Here is a 15,956-nt window from a genome sequence, read left to right as displayed (position 1 = left end):
TTCTGCTTTCCTTCTAATCTTGGTTGCATTGGTTTTGTTGTGCAAAACCTTTTTAGTGTAATCAAAATGATCCATTTCGTATTTCATAACGTTCCCTATCTCTAATTCTTCCCTTCTCCATAGATTTGACAGGCAAACTATTCCTTGCTCTCCTAATTTGCTTGTGATATCACCCTTTAAGTTTAAATCATGTACCCATCTTGACTTTTTCAGATATATGGTGTGAGATGTTGGTCCATACCTAAATTCTGGCATATTATTTTCCAGTTTTGCCAGGAGTTTTTGTCAAATAGTGAGTTCTTATCCAAGAAGCTGGAGTCTTTGGATTTATTGAAAAGTAGATTACTATAGTCATTCACTACTGTGTCTTGTATACTCAATCTATTCCACTGATCCATCACTCTATTTCTTATCCAGCACCAAATAGTTTTGATGATTGCTTTTTTATAATATAGATATAGAGCTGGTATGGCTAGGTCACCTTCCTTTGCATTGTTTTCATTAATTCCCTTGATATTCTTGACCTTTTGTTCATCCAGATGAATTCTGTCATTTTTCCTAGCTCTATAAAACAATTTTTTGGTAGTTTGATTGGTATGACACTGAGTAAGTAAATATTTTATACTGTCTACAGTTACTTTAAATGGAGCTTCTCTTTCTATCTCTTTCTTCTGGGCTTTCTAGGTAATATGTAGAAATGTTGAAGATTTATGTGGGTTTATTTTTATATCCTGTAACTTTGCTAAAATTGTTACTTGTTCTGAGTAGTTTTTTAGTTGATTTCATTACAACACTGACAAAGAGTGACAGTTTTGTTTCCTCATGGTCTATTTTAATTCTTTCAATTTCTTTTTCTTCTGTTATTGCTAAAACTAACATTTCTAGTTCAATATTGAATAACAGTGGTGATAATGAATATCTTTGTTTCACCTGTGGTCTTACTGGGAAAGATTCTAGCTTATCCCCATTACAGATAATGCTTGCTGATGGTTTTAGATACTATTTATCATTTTGAGGAAAACTTCATTTATTCCTGTGCTCTCTAGTGTTTTTGATAGGAATGGGTCCTGTATTTTGTTACAAAGCTTCTTCTTAGCTCAGAAGCTGGCCTCTTTGGGTTTATCAAAGAGTAGATTGCTATAATCGTTGACTTCTCCATCTCATGTACCTATCCTATTCCACTGATCCAACTATAGCAATCTACCCTTTGATAAATGCAAAGAGGCTAGCTTCTGGGCTAAGAATTCACTATTTCACAAAAACTGCTGGGAAAATTGGAAAATGGTAGGGCAGAAACTTGGTATAGACCAATATATTACACCATATACCAAAATAAAGTCAAAATGGGTTCATGATTTAGGAATAAAGGCTGAAACTATAAGCAATTTGGGAGAGCAAGGAATAGTTTACCTATCAGATTTATGTAAAAGAAAAGAATTCATGACCCTACAAGAGATAGAGAGCATTACAAAATGCAAAATGGATAATTTTGATTATGTTAAATTGAAATGTTTTTGTACAAAAAAACCAATGCAACAAAGATTAGGAGGGAGGCAGAAAATTGGGAGAAAATCTTTACAACTAGTGTCACTGATAAAGGCCTCATTTCTAAAATATACAGGGAACTGAACCAAATATATAGGAATACAAGTCATTCCCCAATTGAGAAGTGGTCAAAGGATATGAACAGACAGTTTTCAGAGGAAGAAATTAAAGATATCTATAGACATATGAAAAAATGCTCGAAATCACTACTGATTAGAGAAATGCAAATCAAAACAACTCTTAGATACCATCTCTCTCTTGTCAGATTGGCTAAAATAACAAAACAGGAAAACAATAAATGCTGGAGATGATGTGGGAAAATTGGAACATTGTTATTGCTGGTGGAGTTGTGAACTGATCCAGCCATTTTGGAGAGCAATTTGGAACTCTGCCTAAAGGGCTATAAAAATGTTCATACCCTTTGACCCAGCAATACCACTCCTAGGGTTGTATCCCAAAGAGATCACACAAATGGGAAAAGGACCCATATGTACAAAAATATTTATAGTGGCTCTTTTTGTAGTAGCTAAGAATTGGAAATCAAAGGGTTATCCATCAATTGGGGAGTAGCTAAACAAGTTGTTGTATATGATTGTAATGGAATATTATTGTGCTATAAGAAATGACAAACAGGATGATTTCAGAAAAAACCTGGAAAGATTTACATGAACTGATGCATAGTGAACAGAACCAGGAGAACATTGTACACAGTAACAACAACATTGTTTGATGAGGAATTGTGAATGGCTTAGCTGTTCTCAGCAATATAGTGATCTGAGACAATCCCAGGGGGATTAATGATAAAGCAAACTGTTTGCCTCCAGAGAAAGAACTGATATTGATTGAATACAGCCTGAAGCATGCTATTTTCACTTTCTTTCATTTTTTCCTTAGAGTCTTCTTGCACAAAATGACTAATATGGAAATGTTTTACATAACTGCACATATTTAACCTATATCTGATTGCTTACCTTCTCAGGGAAAGTGGAGGAGAGGGAGGGGGGGGATAGAATTTGGAACTAAAAATTTTAAATAAAAATATTAAAATTTTTTAAAAAAGGATACATAAAAGGTAAGTTGTAGATAGAGATGTTAGAGATGCCACGTTAAATACTGTTCACAAGGATATACCTGGATAAATAATTTTCAGTGGGGTAGTTTGTAATGAAAAATTTTCTGTAAAAGAATTCATGACCCAACAAGAGATAGAGAGCATTACAAAATGCAAAATGGATAATTTTGATTATGTCAAATTGAAATGTTTTTGTACAAAAAAAGCCAATGCAACAAAAATTAGGAGGGAAGCAGAAAATTGGGAGAAAATCTTTGCAACTAGTATCTCTGATAAAGGCCTCATTTCTAAAATATACAGGGAACTGAGCCAAATATATAGGAACACAAGCCATTCCCCAATTGAGAAATGGTCAAAGGATATGAACAGGCAGTTTTCAGAGGAAGAAATTAAAGCTATCTATAGGCATATGAAAAAATGCTCTGGATCACTACTGATTAGAGAAATGCAAATCAAAACAACTCTTAGATACCACATCTCTCTCTTGTCAGATTGGCTAAAATAACAAAGCAGGAGGATGATAAATGCTGGAGAGGATGTGGGAAAAATGGAACATTGTTACATTGCTGGTGGAGTTGTGAGATGATCCAGCCATTTTGGAGAGTAATTTGGAACTATGCCCAAAGGGCCATAGGAATGTTCATACCCTTTGACCCAGCAATACCACTTCTAGGGTTGTATCCCAAAGAAATCACACAAGAGGGAAAGGGACCCATATGTACAAAAATATTTATAGTGGCTCTTTTTGTGGTAGCCAAGAATTGGAAATCAAAGGGATGCCCATCAATTGGGGAATGGCTGAACAAGCTGTGGTATATGAAGGTGATGGAATACTATTGTGCCATAAGAAATGGGGATGATACGGACTTCATAACAACCTGGAAAAACCTACACGACATAATGCTGAGTGAGCGGAGCAGAGCCAGGAGAACATTGTACACAACCACAGACGTATGGATTCTGTGATGACTAACCCTGACAGACTTTGCTTTCCTCAGCAACACAATATGCAGAGACAGCTCCAAAGGACTCACGATGGAGAGTGCTATCTACATCCAGAGAAAGAACTATGAAGTATGAATGCAGATTGAGGCACACTTCATGCTCACCTTTTTCTCCCCCCCCCCCTTTTTTTTCTCTTTTGTATTTGTTGTTGGGTTGTGTTTTTTTTCTTTTGGTTCTGTTTCTTCTTTCTCATGATTCATTCCATTGGTCATAATTCTTCTCCACAACTTGACTAGTGTGTAAAATAATTCAAAGCCAAGTTATACATGGAAGTTACATGGGATTCCATGCCATCTTGGGAAGGGGGGGGGAGAGAGGGAAGAAAATGTGGAACTCAAAATTATGTAGAAACGTGTGTTGCAAACTAAAAATAAAAATTAAAAAAAAGCTTCTTCTTCATCTATCAGATAATCACATGATTTGTTAGTTTTCTTATTGATATGGTCAATTATGCTGATAGTTTTCCTAAAATTGAACCAGCTCTGCATTTCTGGTACAAATCCCACCTGGTCATAGTGTATGATCCTTGTGATAAATATAATGTAATCTTGTAATTTCTTTGCTTATATTTTACTCGAAAATTTGCATCAATACTCATTAGGTAAATTGGCCTATAATTTTCTTTCTCTGTTTTAGATCTTCCCGGTTTAGGTATCAACACCATATTTGTGCAATAAAAGGAATTTGGTAGGATTCTTTCTTTGTCTATTTTTCCAGTTTATGTAGCAGTAGAACTAATTGTTCTTTTAATGTTTCATGGAATTCACTTGTAAATCCATCTGATCCTGGAGATATTTTACCTAGAGAGTTCATTGATGGCTTATTCAATTTCTTTTTCTAAAATGGGGTTATTTAGATATTTTATTTCTTCTTCTGTTAAACTGGGCAATTTATATTTTTGTAAATACTCATCCATTTCACTTAGATTGTCAGATTGACTGGCCTACAGTTAGGCGAAATAGCTCCTAGTTATTGCTTTAATTTCCTCTTTGTGGTGAATTCACCTTTTTCATTTTGATACTGGTAATTTGGTTTTCATCTTTCTTTTTAAAATCAAATTAACCAAAGATTTATCTATTTCATTGTTTTTTTTCTATAGAATCAACTCTTAGTTTTATTTATTAATTCAATAGGTTTCTAACTTTCAATTTTATTGATCTCTCCTTTTATTTTCATAATTTCTAACTTGGGATTTAATTGAGTATTTTCAATTTCTTCTTTTTCTATTTTTTTAGTTGCATGCCCAATTCACTGGTCTGCTCTTTCTCTATTTTATTCATGTAACCATTCAGAGATACAAAATTTCTCCCAACAACCACTTTGGGTGCATTCCATAAATTTTGGTGTGCTGTCTCATTATTACCATTTTCTTTGATGAAATTATTGATGATTTCTATGATTTGTTTGACTCACTCATTCTTTAGGATTAGCTTATTTAGTTTCCAATTAATTTTATCTGTTTTTCCATGGCTCTTTATTACATGTAATTTTTATTGCATCATGCTCCGAAAAGGATGTCTTTAATATTTCTGCCTTTCTGTATTTGATTGCAAAGTTTTTATGCCCTAATGTATGGTCAATTTTTGAGTAGGTGCCATGTACCTCCAAGAAAAAGGCATATTCCTTTCTATCCCATTCAATTTTCTCCAGAGCTCTATCATATCTAACTTTTCTAAAATTCTATCTACCTCCTTAATTTCTTTTTTGTTTGTTTTGTGGTTAGATTTATCTAGTTTTGAGAGGAGGAGGTTGAGGTCCCCCACCATTATAGTTTTGCCATCTATTTCTTCCTGTAACTCACTTAACATCTCCTCTAAAAATTTGGGTGCCGTAACAATTGGTGTATATATGTTTAGTATTGATATTACTTCCTTGTCTGTGGTATCTTTTAGCAAGATGTAGTTTCCTTCTTTATATCTTTTAATTAGATCTATTTTTTGCTTTCACTTTGTCCAAGACCAGGATTGCTACCACTGCTTTTTTTTTTTACTTCAGCTGAAGTATAATATATTCTGCTCCAACCTTTTACCTTTATTCTGTCAGTATGTCTCTGTTTCAAATGTGTTTCTTGCAAATAACATATTTAGGATTCCAGTTTTTAATCCACTCTACCATCCACTTCCATTTTATGGGAGAGTTCATCCCATTCACATTCACAGTTACGGTTACTGTGTATTTCCCTCCATTTTATTTTCCCCCTTATTTAAACTTTTCTCTTTCTCTCCTTTCACTCAGTCCCTCCTCATCAGTGTTTTGCTTCTAATCACCCCTTCCCTCAGTCTGTCCTCACTTCTATCAGCCCCTCCTTCCTTTTCTTTTCCCTTTTCCCTCCTACTTTCCTATAGGGTAGCATAAATTTCTATACCCAACTCATTGTATATGTTATTCCCTCTTTGAGTTAAATTGATGAAAGTAAGGTTCAAACAATGCTCACTCCCTTCTTTCCCTTTACTGTAATAGGTCTTTTGTGCCACTTCATGTGATGCAATTTACCCCATTTTGCTTTCCCACTTCATCTTCTACCAGTATAATCCTTTTTGTCCCACCCCTTTCTTTTCTTATATCATTACATGAGAATCAACTTACACCCATACCCTCTGTCTATGTATATTCCTTCTAACTTCCCTAATAGAGATAATGTTCTCAAGAGTTATAAGTATCATCTTCTAGTATGTGAACAGTTTAACCTTATTTAATAACATGTTTCCGTTTTTTCTTCCCTGTTTACCTTTTTATGCTTCCCTTGAGTCTTGTATCTGAAGGTGGAATTTTCTGTTCAGCTCTGGTCTTTTCATCAGAAAAGTTTGAAAGCCCCTTATTTTATTGAATGTTCATGTTTTTACCTGAAAGATTTTGCTCAGTCTTGCTCTGTAATTTATTCTTGGTTATAATGCACACTCCTTAGCCTTCTAGAATATTATATTCCAAACCCTACAATCCTTTAATGTAGAAGTTGCTAAGTCCTGTATAATCCTGACTATGGCACCTTGATATTGAATTGGTTCTTTCTGGCTGTTTGCAGTATTTTCTCCATGACCTGTCAGGTCTGGAATTTGGCTATAATATTCCTTGCACTTTTCATTCTGGGATCTCTTTCAGGAGGTGATTGGTGGATTATTTCAATGACTATTTTACCCTCTGGTTCTAGGATATCAGGACAGTTTTCCTTGAAAGATGTTGTCTAGGCTCTTTTTTTGATCATGACTTTCAGGTAGTCTAATAATTCTTAAATTATCTCTCCTGGACCTATTTCCCCTTCAGGTGTTTTTCCCATGAGGTATTTTCCATTTTCTTCCCTTTCTTATTCTTTTGATTTTTGTTTGATTGATTCTTGACATCTCATAGTGTCATCAGCTTTACCTTACCCAATTCTAATTTTTAAGGAATTATTTTCTTCAGTTAGCTTTTGTACCTCCTTTGCAATCTGGATAATTCTACTTTCTAAAGAGTTATTTTCTTCAGTGGATCCCTCCCCTCCCGCTGACTTGGCCAATTGTATTTTTTAAGAAATCGTTTTCTTCAGTCAATTTTTGTCCTTTTCCAAACTGTTGACTCTCTCTTGAATAACTCTCATTTCTTTTCTTAATCTTTCTTCTACTTCTCTGATTTTTAAAATCCTTTTTGAGCTCTTCCAAGAAGGCTTTTTGGGTGTGAGACCAATTCATATTCCCTTTTGAGGTTTTGCATGTAGGCACTTTGACACTGTCGTCCTTTTTTGGGTTTGTGTTTTGATCTTCCCTGTCGCCATAGTAGCTTTCTGTGGTCAGGGCTCTTTTCTGGTTTTTGTTGATTTTTATCTTATTTTTTTACTTTTAAAGTTGGCTTCTGGAATATAGGGGTCACTGTCCCAAGCTTCTCATGCTGGAGGCCAGGGGCCTGGTCACTGACTTTCTGTGCTGGGGCCTCAGGCGCTTGTAGATTGTCCACTGAGCTGGGGTGGCCTGGTCTAGTCACGCCTGTTGTGCTGGGGTTCTGGGGCTGGCAGTTTGCCTTCTGTGATGGGGCTGGAGGTCTCACAGCTGGCCTGCTGGTGGCACTGGCCTGCTGAGCCAGGACTGAGGGGCCTCAGTTGCTGATCTGTGCTGTGGCTAAGAGCCTCCCTGCTGGCTTGCCCAGACACCATCTGTGCTGGGCTGTGCTGTCCTTTTACCCAAGTGAGACAGATCTTTCCTGGAGTCCTTCTAAGTTATCTTAAGCTGGAAAATTGTTTCACTCTGTCTTTTCGTGGGTTCTGTAGTCCAGAGTCCATTTAAAGGCTTGATTTAACATTTCCAATGGAAACTGTGGAGAGGTCAGAAAACTTCCTGGCTTTTCTCTGCCATTTAGAGAACACCTGCCCCTCCCCCGCCCACCAGTCTTCTTAGTCCTAAGACTAAGCAAACCTTCTTCCTGCACTGCCTCTCAGCTGGGTCATTTCCCATGCTTCTTGTTGACATAGCAAATAGAAGAGAATTCACATTGTTTCTGCTACGACAGCTGAGAGAAAATTGGGAGAGACTAAGGATAAAAGGCGATCTTAGGCAAGTTAAACCGATGTCACATTATTACTATGGTCAATAATAAAAGCGAGCCATTATAAAACTCTTTCATGCTTGCAAAACACTTGACACATGTTATGTCATTTGATACAACAAACCTGAGAGCTATTTATTATGACCTTTGGTGAGTCACTTAACTTCTGTCTGCCTCAGTTTCTTCATCTGTAAAATGGAAAGAAATAACAGCACCTACTTCCCAGGGTTGTCGTGAGAGTCAATTGAGATAATAATTGTAAAATTAAGTACCAGTTAAATTACAGTTAAGTAACTAGCCCAAGGTCACCCTGCTAGGAAGCGGCAGATTAGGTCCTGGACCTCCTAACTCCAGCACTCTCCTCTCTGAACACCCTGCCTCATTCAGAGAGCCGCCCTCCCCCCCCCCCCCCCCCCGTGGGCCTTCAGGCCCCGGGTGATTGCCAGATGTTGATATTCATTATCAGACAGACCTTTTAAGTAAGGCATGTAAAGGTTGATGTCTCCTGAGGAAGAGGCCATTTCCTGTTTTCATAAGGAATGAGTCAAACTAATGAGCTCATTACAACCCTTAGATTCTCTCTTCTAGCCATGGAAAGGTGCCAGTTTCAGAATCAGCTAGTGGAACATGAAACCAAGGATCCCATCAGTTTTTTTTGTTAGTGATAGTGTCCGACACATAGTAAGTGCCCCATATATGTTTATTATTAGCATTTCTATTTTACAAATGAGAAGGTCAAAGTAGGGGAAAGTTAAGCGACTTGCACAGAGTCACACAGCTAGTAAGTACCTGGGGTTGGGTTTGAACTTGGGTCTTTTCTGATTCCAGGTGTAGCACTCTAACTACTGTGCCACTTAGCTGCCTAAACAAATATACAACTAAAGCATGTTTGTATGCATCCCTACTTTTAAAAGCACATTGGAGAGTCAGCGTGTTCTGACCTGGCGATAAACCTGGGCATGTGGAACTCTGGGGGAACTGCCAACGTTACCAATGCCCAGCAAGGTGGCTCTCTATAGGGCAGCTGATGACTCTTATCTTGGTTTCTCCATTGGTAATATGCAGATAATGCTTATCTCCTACCCAGGAATGCTATTTGGATTAAAAAAGTTAAAAAGTTGGTGCTAAAATTACTTCTCACCTGTAAGTTCTTTAAAAACAGAAATGTCTGGGAGTGGAAAGGAATTTGTGGCCTCAGTTTGGCAGTTTCTATTTGGGGATGGGGGATTGGGGGGGTGGTAATATGTGGACCAAAAGACACGGCCTTCTTTCAGAATATCACAAGCCTGGCTTTCTTTGCCCTTGTTCTCTTCAAGCTTATTTCCAAGCCATCTGTGACTTAGCCTCACTGTATATTTAGACAAAGTGCAGAGCGGAAACATTGACATGCTCAGCGACAAAGGGCAGAGATTTGTGTTACTAGTGAGTAGCCGTAGGCAGGGCACAAGCAGCAGCGGGGCCTGTCTGATGCAGAAAAACAAATAACTCACATTTCTGTAGAGCTTTAAGGTTTGGTTTGCTCCTCACAATAACGTGATGCATTAATGATGATAAGAATCCACGTTTCTAGAGGTCTTTAAGTTTGCCAGAGACTTGACATCTGTCTGTTGGTATGACTATTTTTGATCCTCACAACCACTTTCAGAGGGAGCTGCCAATATTCCCATTTTACAGGTGAGGAAACTGAGGGTGAGGGACGTTAAGTGATGTAATATCAATTAAGTTGGGACTCTTTTACTGTTTTAGAATGATAAATTAATTAAGTGTCTTTAATTGAGTCTTACTAGGTGCAAAGCCCCAGGCCCAAACCCCTATCTACTAGGTGCTAAGTCTATGTGGGCCTGAAGCCCTCAGGGTCCTAAGGGGAGTTGCTAAAGACCAGAGCCAATAGGAGGAGCCTGAGTTCTGGTTGCTCAGATGATGTTTGATAATGTCCAAAGACTGTATAAAAAGAGAGAACAGAGCCGTTTGAGAGGGGCTCTCACTCACTGGAAGAGTGGCATGTGACTGGAAGAGACTCTGGGCAGCTGTTAAGAGCCCACCAGCTTGTAAACCTGGATGTTGGGACTTTGTTAAACCCTGGTAAGTATGCATTGAGATTTGAATCAGACAAGGTCTGTCTGTTGATGTTTGTAACGTGCTTGTATTTGCTCTGAAGTCCAGGGTGTTGGCTTTTTCCCCTGAACTAAGTGAATGATATTTGTATGTTGGATTGAAATAAGATTGTTAACCCCCTAACGTTACTTTCCTTAGTAAAGCAGATCAAAAGAATCTGTCCTGGCAGTGTTCTTGTTGTTGGGCTTGTGTTGGTCTCTCACCCCTGCAACAGCTGCTAGCCAAATTGTTGAAACAAGTGACTTGCCCAGAGTCACACTGATAACACGTGTTGGAGGCAGGATTTGAATTTAGGTCACCACCACTACTACTACCACTACCACCGCCACTACTCCTATCAATGATGGGGTGCTCATGCTTAGGCCTCAGCCCTGAGATCATGTCTCTGGAAACCTCCCAATCTCTCAGGATGTCTCTGTCCTGAGAGAAAATCTTCCCTTGTTGCAGACAGAACACATGCCCTTATCAGAACAGACACAGGGATACTGGCCCAAGGATTTCTGTCCCTGGCTGGCCCAAGGACTTTTCCTCACTCCAGATCCCCAAGGTTCACGCCTCTGGCAACAAAACAAAAGAAACAAAAATACAACAACAAAAACCTGTCTTTTCTCCTTCAATGTCTGATATCAGCAAAGTTGTCTCTGCTGACCCCCTGAATTTTCCCATCCATGGATCACTAATGCCTGCTCCCAAAGACACCCAGACCCCTTGCGTTACCTGATTAGCACCTTTAACATTCCTTTCCCTGCCCCTTTTCTATATAAGCTTTAGATTCATCCCCATTAAGTTCCAAGTTCCCCACAGGAACTTCGCCTGCCACTATCGGTGGTACAATAAACTTTTTGCCATGTGACTGAAAGAAGGCTTGATTGTGTGAATTTGTTCTGGGCGACTCTACCTCAGCATTCTCGGGGCCCCAGAATCCCAAATATCTTCATTACTACTACTACTACTACCGCTACTACCACTACCACCACTACCATTATTACCACCACCACCACTACAGCTGCTGCTGGTACTACTGCTAGTACCACTACTACTACCACCACCATACTACTACCATTACTACCACCACTCCTGCCACCACCACTACTACGTGAAAAGGTACAGAGGATAGAGCGCTAAGTTTGGGGTGAGGAAGACTGGCTCAGATCTTACTTCTGACATTCTATCCCCTGCATTCCTCTCTCACACTACTCCTGATATTTTGGACTTTCTCCATCACTTCAGTGGACTCCTCATCCTGAAAATTCACTCTGGCCCTGGACTTCGGTAGCAACAATCTTACTAGCAGCTGCTACTGAGGGTGTAAGACCCAACAAGACCAGCAACAAGAGCTGCCAGCACAGGTTCGTTGATCTGCTTTACTAAGGAAAGTAACTTTAAGGGGTTAACAATCTCAGTTTAATCAAACACACAAATATCATTCCCTTTATTGAGGAGGAAAAGCCAGCACCTTGAACTTCAGAGCAAATACAAACAAATTACAGACAGAGACAATATAAACAGACCAAATCACAATTCATAGTTACCAGAGAAGAACCAATGCGTCTGGGTTAGCAAAGCTGGGGGGCAGTTACAAGGGCTTGCCCAGAGTCCCCTGCCCTTCTCCCAGTGACTGAGAGCCCCCAAACAAAACATCTGGGTTTCTTCAAAGCAGGGGAGGGGGTGGCAGGCTCTTAGCAATGGCTGGTCAGAGTCTCCACTTCAACACTCTTCCAGTGAGTGAGAGTCCCAGACAAAATGCTAACCTCTTAGTTTTTATACTCTGTTCAGAGTCTGAAGGATTCATACCTAATCAGCACAAGGGTGTGTGCCTGGAGCTTAGTACCTAGTAAGACTTAATCAAAGGCACTGGATTATTTAGCATTTCTAAAAGAGAAAATAGTAAAAAAAGTCCCACCTTAATTTCCAATACAACTTCTCACACTAGAAATATACTCCACTCCTGTGGTCCCTTCCTCTGAGCAGCTGGTTCTTCCAAGAACCTCTCATTCCTGATTCTATGGAACTTCTTGGCTGTGGTGCACCAGGGACTTTCTCTCCCCTTCTGCCTTCACCCCTTCAGTTTACTTTTATTTTATCATCTCCCATTAGAATGTAAGCTCCTTGAGGGCAGGGACTATCTTTCTGCTTATGTTTGTATTCCTAGCACTTAGCACAGTGCCTGGCATATACTAGGCTGTTGTTGTTGTGTTTGTCCTTCGTTCTCGAAGAGAACCATGACATCAGGGAAATGATGACATGACTTGAAGTTGACTTTGATTTGAGTGTGAGAGGGCTATGCAAGGTCACCAGCCTCACTTTCTCCTCGAGAGCCATCTGGGTCCAGTGGACTGATATTCATCAGGATGACTGGATGGCCCAGGATGCATTGGGACACCCTGGCCCTTTCAGGCTAAGGCCTTTTCAGGTTCTCACTTTGAGTGAGGTAGCACCCCTTCAGTGAGTAGGCCTCTTTAAGAAGTTAATCAAGGGATGGCCCCTTCAATCAAAAACTCAGCAAAAAAAAAATCAGACTGGGAAGGGAAGACCCTCAGGGTTCCTGCCCAAAAGAGAAACAGCTGCTATTTAGTGTTTACATTCACTATGTGCTAGGAGGGCAGGGACCTTTGGCAGCACATATACTAAAATTGGAACAATACAGAAAAGGTTAGTATGGCCCCCGCACAAGGATGACAAGCAAATTCATGAAGCATTGCATATATATATGTATATGCACATACATATATATGCAACTATATATATACACATATATGCAATTATTTTTATATGTATATATATATATATATATATACATACCATATATATATATATATACTAGGCACTTAATAAATGACTGATGATTTGGTACTAGCTTTTGAGGTAAGAATTCAACATTTGACAAAAATTGCTGGGGAAACTAGAAAGCAGTTCAGAAGAAACTAGGCACAGACCAACACTTCATACTGTATACCGTGATAATTTTAAAATGAATAAACGATTCAGACATAAAGGGTGATATAAGTAAATTAGAGGAGAAGGGAAAAATGTCCCTGTCCGATAAATGAATAAGGGAAGAGTTTTTGACTAAACAAGAGACGAGAGGATTACTGGAAGCAAAATAAATGATTTTGATGACATGAAACGAATAAGGTTTTGCACAAACATAAGTAATATGGACAAAATTAGAAGGAAAAAAAGGAATTGGGAAAAAAGGTTTTATAGTGATTTTCTCTGATAAAGGCCTCATTTTTCAAATATATAGGGAACTGAGCCAAATTCATAAAAATAAGAGCCATTCCCCAGCTGATAAATGGTCAAAGGACATGAAAGGCAGTTTTCAGACGAAGAATTCAAAGCTATTTATTGTCACATAAAAAATGCTCTAAAATCACTACTGATTAAAGAAATGCAGATTTAAACAACCCTGAGACACCACCTCATACCTCTCAGATTGCCTAACATGACAGAAAAAGAAAGTGACAAATGCTGGATGGGGTGTGGAAGAATAGGAGCCCCAATGCATTATTGATGAAGTTGAGAACTGATCCAACCATTATGGAGAACAATTTGGAACTATACCCAAAGGATTAGGAAACTGTGTACATCCTTTGACCCAGAAATACTAGGTATATATCCCAAAGAGATCAAAGAAAATGGAAAAGGATGTATTTGTACAAAAAAGTTTTGTTAGCACCTCTTTTTGTGGTGACAAAGAGTTGTAAATAGAAGGGATGCCCGTCCACTGGGAAATGGCTGAAAAACTTGTGGCATATGATTGTGATAGAATACTACTGTGTTATGAGGAATGATGAGCAGGATGCTTTCAGAAAAACCTTGGAAAGACTTACATGAACTGATGCTGAGTGAAGTGAGCAGAACCAGGAAAACACTGTACATAGTAACAAAAATAATGTAACGATGACCAGCTGAGACAGACTTAACTACCACGATCAACACAATAATCTAAGACACTTTCAAAAGACTCATGATGAAAAATGCTATTCATCTTGAGAGAGAACCGATGAACTCTGGGTGCAGATTGAAGCAGACTTTTTAAACATTTTCATTATTTTTATGTTTTATTTTGTTTGTGTTTCCTTTTGCAATGTGGCTAATATGGAAATATGTTCTGCATGACTTCACATGTATAAGCAATATCAAATTGCTTGCCCTCTCAAGTAGAGGTATAAGCAGGAGGGAGGGAAAGAATTAAAAACAATTTTTAAAATTAAAAACATTTAAATTTTAAAATAAAAAAAATCAACTAAAATTAATTTAAAAAGATTATTTAAAAACTTTTTTTACATGTAACTAGGAAATACTTAACAGAATTAAAAAATTATTTCAAGGAAAAAATTGCTTGCTGACTTTCTCTGCAAACCCTGTTCATGAGAACAGTTTACTCTCACAAGTATCAAAGGATTTAGAAGGAGCCTTGGAGACCATCATTTGACTTATGAGGAAACTGAGGCCCAAACCAGATCTTGAACCTATATCTTCTGAATCTCTGCTGTTTTCATTACACAATGGCAGAGCAATGGCTTTGTAAAGCGGAATAACCCTCTTTGTGCTGCCCAGGCTGACCCAGGAGTGTCGTACGGGAGTGCTTTATAAGCAGCTATATAAAAATGATTGTTATTATGATGACTCTAGACTTCCTGTCTCTCAAACGTTCTTGGAGGTGAGAAGGTGAAATCTATTTGTCATCAGTGCCAAGTCACTTCAGGTGTCGGGTCTCAGTTTCCTCATCTTTATAGTGAGAGGCCTAGCCTTGATCTCTGAGGATGTTTCTAGTTCTAGGCCTGAAGTAACTTATCTCTTCTTAGATAGTAGATACTATATTTTATTAAAATGATGGACAAAACCTCAAAGAACTTGCAAAGTGTGTTGAATTTGGAGTCAGAGGCCCTGGGTTCAAATCCTAGCTCTGAGCTTTACTGTGACTTTGGGCAAGTCATAAGAGCTGGAAGGGGTCTTAGAGGTTATCCAGTTCATCCCTCCCCTCATTTTACAGAGAGGGGGACTAAGGCTTGGCTAGGATGTATTGAGGGGGCATTTAAACCTGGCTTCCTAACTCCACGCCCAGCACTCTATCCAGCCTCACGGTCACTCCCCTAGTCTATAAGATGAGGTCTTTGAACTGGATGCTCTCTAAGGTCCCTCCCTGCTCTCAACGTCAAGGGGCTCAGAGTTCCCAGTTGCTCCGCCTCTTCTGGAAACCTTTGCACTCACCTTCCCCCGTCCTATACTCTCCTTTCCTCTGCTGCCGGTCCAGAGATTGGGAGACATAACCTCTCTAGGGTCCCATGGGGGTGAGGGAAGAAAGGGAAGGAGGGAGCCCATACCTGGAGCAGGGTCGAGGAGGCACTGGTCATGCTCATGTTCTCAGGAGAAGCGTCCTTCTGTTGCCATGGGAACCTCGCAACGGGAGGGGGCGGAGCTGGGGGCGGGTCCGGAGTGTGCTCACTCCGGCCGCAGCGGGGCGGGGGCTGGCAAAGGAGGAGGGAGCTGGAGCGAGGCTCTCGAGTCAGCCAGATGGGAGAGAGGGAGCTGAGAGAAATCCTCTTTCCCAAGCCACTTTACTACCATGGGCTTCACTTCTCTTCTGTAAAATAAAAGGGTTGGAGTAGATGGTCTGGGAGGTCACCCTGCAGTCTTTGCTGGCTGAGACTCAGCGCAGGCACCCTGCCTTCCTTGGTCCCCCCACTGCTGCTGCCAGCCC

The 15,956-nt window shown here is 39.4% G+C and overlaps 1 protein-coding gene and 1 non-coding gene across 2 annotated transcripts in view; one reads left to right on the top strand and one right to left on the bottom strand.

Annotated features, from left to right (window-relative positions):
- CABCOCO1 (ciliary associated calcium binding coiled-coil 1) overlaps window positions 1-15,638 on the bottom strand; it is a 180,517-nt gene extending 164,879 nt beyond the window's left edge. The window contains exon 1 of the mRNA XM_036736955.1: window positions 15,580-15,638. Coding sequence (XP_036592850.1) covers window positions 15,580-15,615 — 36 coding nt within the window. The 5' untranslated portion in view covers window positions 15,616-15,638. The remainder of the gene's footprint in view (window positions 1-15,579) is intronic.
- Window positions 12,857-12,959, top strand: LOC118830442. The gene has a single exon (XR_005009077.1). It is a non-coding gene; the product is annotated as a U6 spliceosomal RNA (small nuclear RNA).
- Window positions 15,639-15,956: the final 318 nt, after the last annotated feature.

The sequence above is a fragment of the Trichosurus vulpecula genome, chromosome 8 (assembly GCF_011100635.1).
Source record: "Trichosurus vulpecula isolate mTriVul1 chromosome 8, mTriVul1.pri, whole genome shotgun sequence".
Classification (NCBI taxonomy): Eukaryota; Metazoa; Chordata; class Mammalia; order Diprotodontia; family Phalangeridae; genus Trichosurus; species Trichosurus vulpecula.
This window is presented reverse-complemented; position numbering and strand designations above follow the sequence as displayed.